At 45.3% G+C, this 13,336-nt stretch overlaps 1 protein-coding gene across 4 annotated transcripts in view; it reads left to right on the top strand.

Annotated features, from left to right (window-relative positions):
• The window catches only part of MAD1L1 (mitotic arrest deficient 1 like 1), a 345,232-nt gene extending 332,284 nt beyond the window's left edge, over nucleotides 1-12,948 (top strand). For all 4 annotated transcript variants that reach the window (XM_071760874.1, XM_071760872.1, XM_071760873.1 and 1 more), the window contains one exon: nucleotides 11,898-12,948. In XM_071760874.1, the coding sequence (XP_071616975.1) occupies nucleotides 11,898-12,056 (159 nt within the window). In that variant the 3' untranslated portion in view covers nucleotides 12,057-12,948. The remainder of the gene's footprint in view (nucleotides 1-11,897) is intronic.
• The last annotated feature ends 388 nt before the right edge of the window (nucleotides 12,949-13,336 follow it).

Here is a 13,336-nt window from a genome sequence, read left to right as displayed (position 1 = left end):
ATGTAACTTGAACTGTAAAATCCTGGCTGGTTGAGCAGGACACAGGTCAGTGATCTAAAATAAACCTGCCACCTTAGCCAGGATGTGCTCTGCATTACTGTTTGCTGAGGTCTTTTCCTCTGGCCTTCTGTAACATATGAATATATATTAATACTGCTTCTACAACATACTTAGAGCACAGATAGCCTAGATTTGAGGCATTTGAAGAAACACTTCTTGACTCTTGCTGTTTTGTTTGTATTTTTAGCTTGTGAAAACAATTCTCAAGAGCATTGTTAGGTGTATCATAGCAGGAACACCTCTGGGCACGCTGGGGAATGTGTGAAAGCAGGTTTTGAGAGCTTTTATTTTCACACCATGTTTCAGTTCTGCAGTGATAAATGGTTTTTGGAGTACGAACCTGGAGCCCCTCCCTTGCAGGTCTTGCTCCTTGAAATGTAAAAAGGTCTTTTTTACAATTTCAGGGGGTTGCTTGCAGTTGGGTTGAGTCACTCAGCCAGTAAAAGGGCTGATGATCAGCTGTGTGGTGAGCAGCACAGAGTGGAAGCTGCTCCTGATCTTAGCAGGTGATGGCATTAGGTAGAATTTATACAGGACCTATGGCAGGAAGGAAAGGTAATGGCATAGCATGAAGAAAATGTGGGAGGAACAGATCTTTGAGGCCATTCTGCATTGGGGAGTGACCAATGACTCAAGCCCAATATCCTCTGCTAGAATTTTATCCCATGCTTTCTGAGCTGTGTGCTGGGTCATTCCCATGTACTTCAGCAGGTGGGATGAATCCTGCTGAGCACAAACAAGGAGGAGAGAAGCATTTGGATTGTCCTGAAAATCACCTCACTTCAGGGCAGTACTTTAACCTTATGGGTGTGGGGGAAGAAAAATGTGTTCCTGCTCCTTGAATGACTCTTCCTCTAGTCCTGTAGGTAGAACCAGCCCATGCAGGCACAGGTCTGGCTTTAAAAGCCCCATTTCATTAAATGCTCAACTTGTACATGCTCCTTTCAGCTGAAATCCTGCAGGGTGAGTGGATGTTAGTGGCTTTATTGCTGTAGTGTTATAACCACAGACAGTCCAGTTATTTCAAATGGGCCTGAGCCAGTGCATTCAGATTTCATTAAGAACTTTTTGAAAGATAAGAAGCATTTAGAACTAAGGGTTGGCTCCAGCCTTAGTTATTTACATTGGGGTGGGGGGGGATAAAATCCTTTATTAGTGTGTGTGTTTAAATATTTTGTCTCTCTGTTCAAATATTGTGGCAAGAAGGAACCATATGTGTTCCTAGAAAGACAGCTCAGTGCAGTCGTTAATCAGGAGAGGATCTATTAATGTATTAACATTGAGAATAATGAGCAAAACCAGCATGCACTGGAGAGACTAACACATATCCTTAGTCTGCAGTTTTCAAATGTTTGGAAAGCATTATATTCCTTCATCTTTCTAAAGCTGATTTTCTGCCAAAAGAAGTTCTCTTCTGTTGTTAATTTTAGAAAGGTTAAATCTATTTACAAAAGCAAACATAGCATGGAGTGATGAAAACCAGGAGGATGTGGGGAGTAACAGGCTCCCAGGCTGCAGAGTTCACAGCAGGAGCTGGTCCAGCAGGGAAACTTTCCTTCCCTTAGTGTTCTGCAGAGCAGAGGACGTGTTTGAAGACAATATGAAGCCCCACTGCACAGCAGCTCCCTACCACTACCCTTCTCCAGAAGACATCAGACAACATATGTGTATGTCTGCAGATCACTATTGGGCTTTAGGGAAGGCTACAAAAGATTTGGCACAGCAAAAGGGCAAATTTTAAAGAGCACGAGAGTGGGAGAGATTCTGGTTGAGCAGCTTGGTTGCCTCAAGGTGATTGCTAATTAGCAGCATCTTGCCTAAAGAAGTGAGCATTACATTTTAATGCTGCTCTGAAAACCAATCATGCTGTCTCCCCATTGCATCCACGCTACTGCCTGCTTTGCTGTGGCACTTGGAGCAAGCTGCACAAAGGATGGGAAGAAAGCCCTCTTAAACGATGTGGAAGGATGCTGAAATGGTAGTGGAGCTCAGATGAGAGAGACTGGAGCATGACAGCTGTTACTGGATCACGCAAAAAGCCTGACAGCAAAAATGCATCAATTCGTGTGATATCCGGGTGTCTTGTCTTCTGTTTTCATAATTGCATACATGGTGTCTGCATAAATCTTTCCCCTCCCTGCACCTCCAGCAAAAGGAGCTGAGTGGCGGGTGGCAGCACATCAGGGGGAGAACACCAGCAGGAAGAGACAACCAGTCAGATGTGTGGCAGCTAGGGAGGACCAGGGCCTGAAGCAGATTCCTCCAAGGTTGCTCGAACATGGAGCATTCACTAAACAGAAAATCTCTCCTTTTCCCCACGGGAAGAGGAGCATGTTCATCCAGACATGAGAACCAGCAGTGCTGTCTTGCCATGTTCTTCAGGAGGTTAGTGCCAAATGACAGCACAGGCGGCAGCAGCAGAAGCTTTCAGCAAATGTGTCTTAGCCCAAAGGTCTGAGTGTCCCCTCGAGGGATACAGTGGATTTTCTTTTCCATTTTCACTGAATACTGAAATCTTCCTATTTACTCGCTCCTTAGCTACAACCTCCGTCTCTTCAGCTGTGAGCTTCTGTCTTACAGTGAGATCAGATGTGCTCGAGGAGAGAGGAGTCCTGTGACTCTTTGTTTCACGTTGGGCTTACCATTGAAACCCATTTTTTACCACCAGCTCAATGCACTCAAAACTCTTGAAGTTGAGAAAGAAATGGTGAATTTTTTGAAGTGACAGATCTTAACTTGTGGCTACAGATGCAGTCTGAGAAATGTGCTTTTCCACAGGGCACTTTTAAGGGTTAAAATTAATTCTTGAAGATACAAGAAAAATGTTTTATATGTTCAAAATCAACTCTGCTTTCCTTCTTTGACTTGCTGGGTAGTGACAGCTCATGCTTACTTTGGTCCTTTTGACAGTTGTGCTGATGCCAGTGATTTCAAATGAAGAAAAACGAAGAAAATGTGAGCCAGCAAAAAAAAGCAAGAGCAATAAAAGTGCCTTCCTTGACTCATGCTAAGATAGTAAAATTTGGTTATTGATGTTGCAACAGCAGCTAATGTTATTTCTAAAGCCAACACTTAAATTCCACTTTGGTAGATCATAACTATAAGCATATTGCAGAGTCCCATAGGAAGTGGTAATTTCTGACCAGCTCTTCTTGCTCATAGTTGAGAGGTGGCTTTGGTCTCCATAGCACTGACTGTTGTGCTGAGCACTGGCTCTGCACAGAGGTGACAGATATTTGTCACCCATTTTCTTGATGTAAGGCTTAAACCTGTGTTTTAGCCCAGGGTGCCAGACTATGACAAACAAGAGCTAGAAGAGAGTAATGAATAAACATGGTGAGAATTTCAGCTGTAGTCTGCCATCAGGTCCATCTGTTACTGCTTCCTGCACAAGCTTTGCAAACTCAATAAGCAGGGAACAGCCATGCTCCTACTGTCCCATCCTTCAGCTATCTATCTAAGGTCTGATTGTTTGCTTGTCATTAAGTTTGTCACTTATGGTCTCTTGAACCATTACTGGTCACAGCACCCTCTTGTTCTGTTCTTCTTCCATCCTCCCTGCTTATGTCAAGACTTCCAGAAGGATACCAAAAAGATGAGGATGATGAATGTATTAACCACACACTGGTGTCCACATCCGCGATGTGCAGAGCAGCAGTGGTTCCAGCAGGATGTGCCTTGCAGGCATCTGTAATCTGCTCAGTAAAACCATTCCAGTGGGCACTCACCTTCATCTCTTGCAAACCTAGATGCCCACTTCCCAAACAAGGGAATTCTTTCCCCCTGATGTATCCTGAAATTTGTCTGACTTTTTGCACCCTGTGTAATGTAGAGGCATTTGAGTTGGGGTGAGTCTTGGCTTTTTGTGCTTATTTGCTCTGATCTAGAGAAGAGGCCCCTGGAAGGAGCTCGATGCAGAAACAGCCAAGTAGCACTTGCCTGGTGTGACTCAAGGAGTGGTCCAGCAGGTTCTGCTTGTTGGTGTCTGGTGGTTTGCTCTGGGGGATGGATGCCTATCTCCCAGGCAACATGGCAGCTTGCAAGAAGTTGCTGTCAGAATTCACTGTGGTTCCAGCCGTCTCTCATCAGTGCAGAGTTTTGCAAACTTGGCTTCTTGTGTTCCCTTACAGACCTCATGCTTACCACTGCAATTCACAAGTGGAGTATCTGCCTGCTTTGGGAATCAGGCCAACTTCATTAAAGCCCACACAGTTGATTTTTTTGCGTTCCTCCAATAGGTACTTCCTTCTTGTGTTCCAGAAACCCTGTGTTCTCTGCACCTCCGTTGCTTCCAGCTCTTCTTCCAGCAAAGGAGATGGAGAGGAATGTGATAAGCAGCTTGTCTGGTTAATGAGTTCCCTAGCTGAAGGACTCTTGTGTAATGTGTTCATTTTCAAGTCCCTGATATCTTCCTCCCTTCTTCTGGCTCTCCTGGAAAAGATGATTGGAACCTGGTTTGAGTTGCACCTACTTTTCCCTTTGTGCCAAGTCACCACATTCATGGAGGCCAGATGCAGACCAGAAACTGCCTCTGGATGGCAGGGCTGGAAAGCTGTTATTTGGCTGGGAAAACAACTTCAGCAACACCCAGTCCCTAGCTTAGCAGGCTACAACTGCAGAGTCATTCCAGAGAAAGTATCGGGAGATTTTTCTCTCCCTAATTTATGTCTCTCCTGCATATGGCTTCTATGGAGTTGCTAATGTTACAGACAGATGGGTTGGCATTTTACTAGACAGAACACATGGGCTTGATGTTGTTAATGCTTGTTAGCTCCTCGCTTTGCAGCTTGACCAGTCCAATATGGTCACCTCACAGATGGTTGGGAAGCTGCAGCCTGGGTGCTGGAGCAGCCCAGCTCTGCCATGCGTGGTTGTGACAGCAGTTGGGATAACGTGCACTTGGCTGCTTTTTCTGAAGGCTCTCGTGTAGGTCAGATGTAGCTGTGGCATCAGTGAGGCTTCCTCATGTGTCAAGGAGACACTGGTTTGTAAAGATCCTGAGCCTTTATTGAGGTATTTGCTTGATTTCATAGCTTGGATTTTTATAGGGTGGGATTGGAAAAATTCTGTGAGCCTGTGCCTTGCTCTCCTTTCATAGCTGATGTTTATAAACACATTTTATTGGTGAACACTATTTAGCAATCCTGAGACCTGTTAAAAAGTTGTCATTTATGACAACCGAATTAGAGCCAACAGCCTGTGTTGGTTTTGAGTGGACATTCCATGCAATTTTCTTTCCCAGTATTAGTTGTTAGTGGACATTCTGTGCAATTTTCCTTCCTCTATGTTGTGAATAGCCTGCTATGATTTACTCCCACAAGTCTTATATTCAGCAGAACCATTCCTAGGCATCACCTCAACAAACTGACCCTCTGCATGGTGGATTTGGTGATACCTGGTTAGAAGATCCCCATCAGAATCTGTGAATGCAAAAGTACATGAATTTTGTTACCATTTTCCCTCTTGGACAATACTGATGTTCAATTTAAAGTGTAATGGTGGGAAGCTGAATGCATCCTACAGGTGAGACAGGGACTTTTAGTTTCAATACTTGTCCTTTAGAACTCTCAAAGCTTTTTTGGAAAAATGCAAAGGTATTAATCCACATTGAGCAGTAGTTCTTCAAACTTATGATTTAAATTGGATATATTTGTCTCTGTCCTGAAGTGCTGAGTAACATTAATGCACCCTGATAACAGCTGTCACACTTTACCCCAGGGGTTGCTCCTCAGTGATAGGTGAAATCACAGCAGTTCAAAGACCTGTCTTCCAGGATGAAAAGCTCTATAGGAATATTCAGATATAAAATAGTAATAGTCTGAATCAAAAAATATGCTTCCCTTTTTTTTTTAAGCCTTTGATCTGATTTTTATGGCTTCACATTTGACAGTCTAAAGGGCATTAACCTGTAGGAGAAACCTTTTGAGAGAAGATGCTGACTCGCCCTCCGCAGCACAGAGCACCATCCCCCAGGATTAACACCTCAGTTTTCCCCACTGAGAGGGGTGCAGGTGCTTCAGCTCATGTCCTGGCTCTTTTTTACCTGTTTCATCTGTTTCCATCGGGTGCAGGAAAGCTCACAGAGATCAAAACACAAAGCTCTAGGGAGAAACTCTGCCAGGCAGCACACCCCTCTCTGTTTCTTTGCTGCTGAGCTGGTACAGCATCCAGGAGCCCATCACTTCTGTCACTCGTTTGTATAGTGCCTGGGTCGTGTTTCTGATTATGATGGAAGTATACGAGCTGACCTCTTGTGCAGAAGACATTGTGGGGTTGTGGTTCATCTCAATGTTGAATAATGAGAAAGAGAAAGGAAATGTTTGCTATAAATCTCAGCGCACGCAGGGCTGTTTCTCACTTATCCCGCCCCAGCTTTCCATTTTCTTCTTGGCATTGCCAGGTGCTTGCTTCTCTTTGCTCAGCAGCTAAAAGCAGCTTTTTCATTACATTTCCTGGAAAGCCCTTTACAGGCATCCATCCCTCTCTGCCTCATAAATTCACTTTATATAGCAAGCTGGTGACACGGAGTTCAGAGGTCTTGGCAAGAAGCAATTATTATAAAGAACTACTCTTCCTCCTTTGGGTTACAAAAAGGATATTGAAGGGGGGAAAACTTCACTGCAGACAAGAAATGGTCATTTGTGAGAGGCTTGATTGATGGGAGAGCTGCACATCCTGCAAGACCTACCTTGGGCAGGAGTCTTGCCAGGCCAGCTGAAACCTACCCATTACCATGAGAATAGAATGGGATCAGTAAACAGTTGGCTAAATAACCTCATAAATATTTCCAGCCATAAGCACATCTTGTGGTACAATTTGTTTTGTTTTTTTTTAAATATTTCTCTAATTTTAAATGAACAGCCTCTAATTAAAGTGCTTTAGTGGCTACCTGGGGACCTGGTATTTGAGCAGCACGTGATGCTTAGGTGAGATTGATTGGTGAGACATAATTCAAGTGGGGAATTTTGATAATGATATCATCACCCCAGAGAGCTAAGTTTGAGCAATTAGATCTCAAAACCTCATGTTTGGGTTGTTATAACTTCAGCAGGCAGTTTCCACATGCACATTCACACAGATGCTTTCCCTGGGTATGTGCTGGGCATTCCAGTTTTTTGGCTGACTCTATGCTTGGTGGGCTGTCCCAGGCATGTGTGTGCCTGTCTGGAGTGACCCATAATGGTGATTCCTCAGCTTTGCAAAGCTCAGGGAAAAGGTGCCAGCCATCTCAGCATTGGTGCCTCCCCCCCCAATATCCGCACGTGGATGAGGCGGCCTTTGACATTTAGAAAAATCTCAGCATCCAAAGCAAGAGGCAGAAACAAAAGGATTTTCTCATTTAAAGGTCAAAGGAGGCAGCTTCTTAAAAGATATTTTCAGATAGGTTTGTTGGGCTGTGGGAGGGTTTCTGTGTATTAACGGGCGCCAAGGCAGGCGGTGAGTGCCTTGGGGAAGGTGTCAGAAGGATGTGAGAGGCCATCAGGACCACCCGTGTGCCCAAGGTGCTTGGTGACAGAGGCTCTGGGGTACATGGTGAGGGCACTGCAGAGGTTTTGGGAGGTGATCAGGCAGCACAGCCAACCCTGAAGGACTTCTGTGGATGAGGGGAGGGTGTTGGGGAAGAGAGGGTGACTGTCCTGCACAAAGAGGGGGTCTGAGGGATCAAATGACAAAGGCAAATTGCCAAAGGGTGAGGAAATGTGAACAGCTCACCTCAGGGCAGGTGTCAGGGTGGAAAACACCACAAGGACAAGGGAAATGGCAGGAAGAACAGCACCATGGCATGATCCATAATACCAGAGACCTGTGGACCTTAATGGAGCAGGGAGAAGTTCTGCATGGAGTCCAGTTTGTGAAGCCTTGGTGGCTCTTCCCTCAGTACACACAGGACTGTTTGCTGTGTGTATTCAGAGCAGCTGAGCACAGGGACACAGCACAGGAAGTGATTTATGGAAGGAGCACAGCAGATGAGATGGAGCCTCAGTGATACATTTGCTGGGTAAATGTCACTGGGTGATGATTCACTTGCTTATTTTGACCCCTGATACATCTTAGCCTTGAAAAGTACCCCAGCAGTTGCATTTGGGAGTGCCTCTTTCTCCTACACATCTTCTGCATTGGTGCCTGTGTTGGAGAGAACAACTCACTTTTCTACCACACTGCTGGTTGGGAGACATTTATATGAATATCTAAACTATAAACCCTTGAATAATTTACCAATTTCCTGGCTTAAGAGGAAGATTTATGATGTTTCCTTCTGGCAGGCGGCAGCTGATCTTGATTCTCCTGGAAAAACAATTGTACTAACAGCTCCTTTCTCCGAGCACGTCCAAGAGCAGCTACTGCAAGTTTATGTCACCAAATAGTAAACAGAGCTGTCTTCTTTCTGGTTTACAGCACAGTGAAGCCTGCCTGCTGATCTGATTGCTCTATGGGCTTGCAGAGCCTGTGAAGAGAGAAACAGGGTGGTGTCACCCTTCAGATCTATGGCAGGACCTGCACACACAGCCCAGCAGAACTGAGTGTGCAGTAGCATGGGGCCACGATTGATTTCCATTGCTTTTCTAGAAAAGGTCCCAACAGGCCTTAAATCAGACTGAACTGGCAATGGAGCTTAGCAAAAACTGGAATCTTTCCTTTTGCAAGTATTTGAGATCTGAATAAAACATAAGATAAACCAGAATCTCAGTAGTTTAGTGAGGCAGGCAGGTTTTTTTTTCCCATGAATTAGAAGAAACCTGTATAAATCTATGTAAAGAGTACCTGTGAGATGGTATTCACACAGTACTTAGCTTCTGCATCCTGGGCTCCTCTGTGCTCGGGGAATCTGGGGTGAGCAAGGGGAATATTTGCATCTCTAGTGAAGTGTTGCACACTGCTGGCTCAGGGTGGTGGGGAAAAGGGGAGTGAAGTGTGATCCTGGTCCCCAAAGCCTCCTCTTGCATTGGCTCCTCCATGCACTGACTACAGGATGGATGAGTGTACTCACAGGCTCAGCTTTTCCCTTGAGCCCATGTATTCAGTTTGACTCCAAATCTTGATGCTTTTCCTGTCACACTTGTCTTTAAAAGCAGCAACATGCAATAGTGATGTAGCTCTGAGTAATATGTGGCAGTAGTGCTGAGCACAGAGCAATTAGGGCTGGGTTGGAATGTTCTCTGGTCTCTCCCCATTCCCACTCGTGGACTGTCCTGTTGGATCAGTGACATTTGTTTAGGTTCCTCAGTTTCACATTTTCATCCTAGGTGGGCTTGGGTAGCTTTTGGCTTGATCTAAACTCAGAATGGTGATTGCTTTACATGGAGCATGTCATGTGAATAGTTGGTGTGTGCTGTCACTTGCAAGTTCTTCACAGCAGAGATTGTGTCCAGGAGTTTTTCTTTGAGGATTAAGACTTGTTTTAATTAAAAATCCCCCAAAGCCCATCATGAAACCACCAGAGCCTGCAGTGTATGTTCAGCAGAATATCCCCTCTAGTGTCCTCCCACTCACACCTGTGCATCTCCTGCTTGCTTCCACTCCCTCACTTTCTATCCCAGCTCTTCCCTCTCTGCCCATGGTTCTCTGGGTGCACCAGGCAGGGTGCAGATGGGCATTTGAAAAGAGGTGCTGTGAATTAATGAGAATATATAGCTATTCTTTTGTACCATCACTTTATTTGTAAAGCACAGGCTGCAAAGGTACTCCTGCTGTTGAACAAAAAGCAAGAAATCTATCTATATATACCATGGGTGAAGAAAAAACAGCAATAAAACTAAATAATAAGAAAGGCAACAATGGCATCAATTTGAAAACACTCCCATATATATATATATTTAAAAGTTTCTAAATTTTTTTAAAAGCAGTGTGAGGTTGAATGAACTGAGCTGCAGGTATATCCAGCCTCACAGTTAGTCTGTACACCTCTCCCAGCAGAAGAATTTCCTTTTTTCCAAACGTCTGCCTTCTCACCTTGTTCCTGTTGCAGAAGAAATCATAAGGAACCTGCGTGAGATGTCTGGGGTTTGGAAGCTTTTTTGGATTTTTTGAGTTCCTGGGTAGATGGAGGCCACAGGGAGAAGGAAGGATGGTGCCTCCCTCAACCATCTGACTCCTGAGAGAAATCACAGACCCGTTGAACTCAGTGGGAAATAACAGTCATCTCAGAAGCATGTTTTTGTTCATGTAACTTTCTCTTAACATTATTCTTCTGCCTCTGCTGAAGAAGAAACTTTGTTTATGAAGAATAGCTTGAGAAAACACCAGCAATCTCATTAAAAAAGATTTTTTTTTCAAATGTAGCCCTCACCCACAACAGCAGTGAGCTCAAAGCAGAGGGGAAATTTAAAACATTTATGTTACTCCGTTTCCGAGATGCTAAAACACAGGCAAATTGTTTGGCACTGGGTGCTAAATTTCTTAAGGAACTTGCTTTAATTAATTAGACTAGTAAACCAATTAATGGATTTACTTGTAAATTCTTAGAAAATTAATTCTGTGCCCAAAGAGTGTTTTAAATCTGCGAAGGAGGCAGTGTGTATTTCCTACAGAGCTTGAATTTTAGATGGATCCAATTCAGCTCTGACTTTGGAGACACAAGTGATGCATTCATAATACTCGGACCTTCCCATCAGCTGAATCCAAGCAGGGGATTTGCAAAACAAAACCTGTGCTGCTTTCACAGCCCACAGCCCCCATACCACCTCCCAGCTATGCTGCAGCCTCTGGCTTTACACAGATTGTGAGTGTAGATCCCTCCCTGGGCCTCCAGCTGGCTTCTTCAGCTGCTGTCCCTACCCTCTTCCTACTCAGCCGCTTGACTCTGACCCCATGGTACATTGGATGGGCAGAAAGCAAGGTGGGGGAAGCTCCAGCAAGCAGCAGATTAGAGCACTGAACATCCTTTAGAGTCACAGAAAACCAACCAAGCTGAAGTGGAGGAGATTTAAACAAAAGCTAATTTACTTTTCCCTGCCAACACCTTGTTTAGATTCCCTGCCTGGCTCAGGGGTGATGGGGGCATCCTCGGTACCTCTCACGCTTGGCAATCACAGTGACACATACATGAAAAGATCATAATCAAATGTGTCCAGACTCTTGAGAACACAAAATCAGAGACAGACAGGCTCCTCAGGGCTTTTGGCAGTTATCTCTTCCCTCCTCTCGTAGCAGGTAAAGCCATGTTTTCCTCTTCACATGGCAGTCCTTCCCTCTGGCTCTTGGCATCCTTCAGCTGGGCTGGGGGTTCTGCTTTGCTCCTGCCCACCCCAGGGGGATGCCAGCTCTGCCCCTCCTCAGCTCCAAGGGGAAGCAGAGCTGCAGAGCAATTAGGAATGGGAACATTTTGAAGAGGAAAATGACAGCGAGGAAAATTAGCATTTGTGCTCTGATGTCTTTGCTGTTTATTAATAAACAAGCAGCTTTCCTGCCTCCGGGGATAGGAGAGGCTTCACGCATTCCTTACTTCTCTTGCATTTAGTTTTGGGGTTTTTTTGCTTGTTTTATATGTTACAGGAGATTTGTAATGTCTTCCCACATGTTGAGCTTCCTTATTTTCATGAGAGCATCTCTGGAATAATTCCTCTGGAGCTCTCAGCTATGCACCGCTGGCCTGATTTAAACATCCAGAAACACTTTAGGGATGTGGGGTGGATCAGCAACTCCTTGGGAAGGAGTCAAGTTAATTAGGAACAGGTCTGCCTCCTTACAGAAGCAGAATGTCTTCAGGGATAAATGGAGAGAAAGCCCTTGCACACAGCTTCTGCCACCTGGCTGCTGGTGGTGATGGTGTCCCCTGCATCATGACAGGCAAGTCAAAACCTTGCTGTATTAATGGGCTTCTTGTTCTTTTCCCTCAGGCCTCCAGCTCCTCTGGTGGAAAAATGCAACTTCTAGAAACTGAGTTCTCAAGAACCATCCGGGACCTCATTGAACTCCACCTGCTTCGCCAGGACAGCATCCCAGCCTTCCTCAGTGCCCTCACCCTCGATCTCTTCAGCCGCCAGACCATTGCTTAGTGTCCCACCACCAGCCAGCAGCCAGGCATGGAGCACCCCTGGGCAGGACACTTGAGGTAGCAAGGACAAATTCTCCCCCTCCCACCCTTAATTTGTGGCATTGGGTAGATTCTGTTTTGCAGGGAATTCTTTCTTCACCCTTCTTTCATTCTGTTTTCCAAACCCCATTGATTCTTCTGAAAAGTATCATTTCCCTCCTGTGGGAGGGCAGATCTAGATCCATCCCAGGGCTCTCCTGTGCCAACCCCTCCCTTTGAATTGGGAAGTGTGTTCATCACTGGCCAGACTGTCAGCATTTCTCTAGAAATATGGTGGGAACTGCTGGCTGGAGGAGCCACAGCATGACCATTCACAGCTTTTCCCAAAAAGATCCCCCAATTCTGGGCTGCACCAGAGGCACAAACCTTGCAGGAGGCTGGTGCTTCCTTTCTCTGTCTTCCCCTAATGGGAGCCAAGGGCTTGGTCGCTGAGGACAGAGACATGGGGAGGTCAGCCATGAGTAGCAGGTTTTTTGGAGACACCTGCAGCTCTTGAAAACAGCTCATCAGTCAACAGGCTTGACATTATTTTCAAGGTCCCCAGTTACCTGAGTGCCATCACTCAGCACACAGGCACAAGCATAGAAGACAATTTGAAGACCCTGTAGCTCTGTTGACACCTTTTGGTTATCTCAGGACTGCAGAAGATGGGAGGGAGCTCTTTGGGGTGTGCTCACTGCTGCTGGCTTCAGCCTGCTGCCTGCCACTGGGCTGTGGGGACCTGCTCACTGTGCTAGGGGCCTCCCTCCCCCTCTTCTCCGTAGAGGATATAACACCCCTTGAAGTCTGGCATTTTGTGTTACAATGGATACAGCTCTTCTATCGTAAGAATAAAGTGTCACTTCCAGGCTGGATGTGTGACTCCTTTATTTGGGATGTACACTGTGCTCTTCCTGGGCTCTCTCACATGCAAAGCATGAGAATGACTCTGTCCATCAATGGTCTGGTGCTGGTATTGCTTTGAGAAGTGAGGACATCAGTATCTCATTTTTTTTCAGGAAGTCTCAGTCATGCTGTAAACTTGATTCTTTTTTTATGAACTTCTGTGTATATTGATGTCATCTTGATATCCGCAGGGACATACTTCCAAAGCTTGGAGAGAAGGAAGCAGTATGGAAGCTGGAAAGCTTAGATGCTCACAGTGGCCATGCATGGTGGAGTCACTCTGGGACCCATCGATGTGTCTACAGGCACAAAAAATAGGTACTCCAGACCAAACTAATCCCAAAGGGAGGGACAAGC

This window comes from Heliangelus exortis, chromosome 17 (genome assembly GCF_036169615.1).
Source record: "Heliangelus exortis chromosome 17, bHelExo1.hap1, whole genome shotgun sequence".
NCBI lineage: Eukaryota > Metazoa > Chordata > Aves > Apodiformes > Trochilidae > Heliangelus > Heliangelus exortis.
This window is presented reverse-complemented; position numbering and strand designations above follow the sequence as displayed.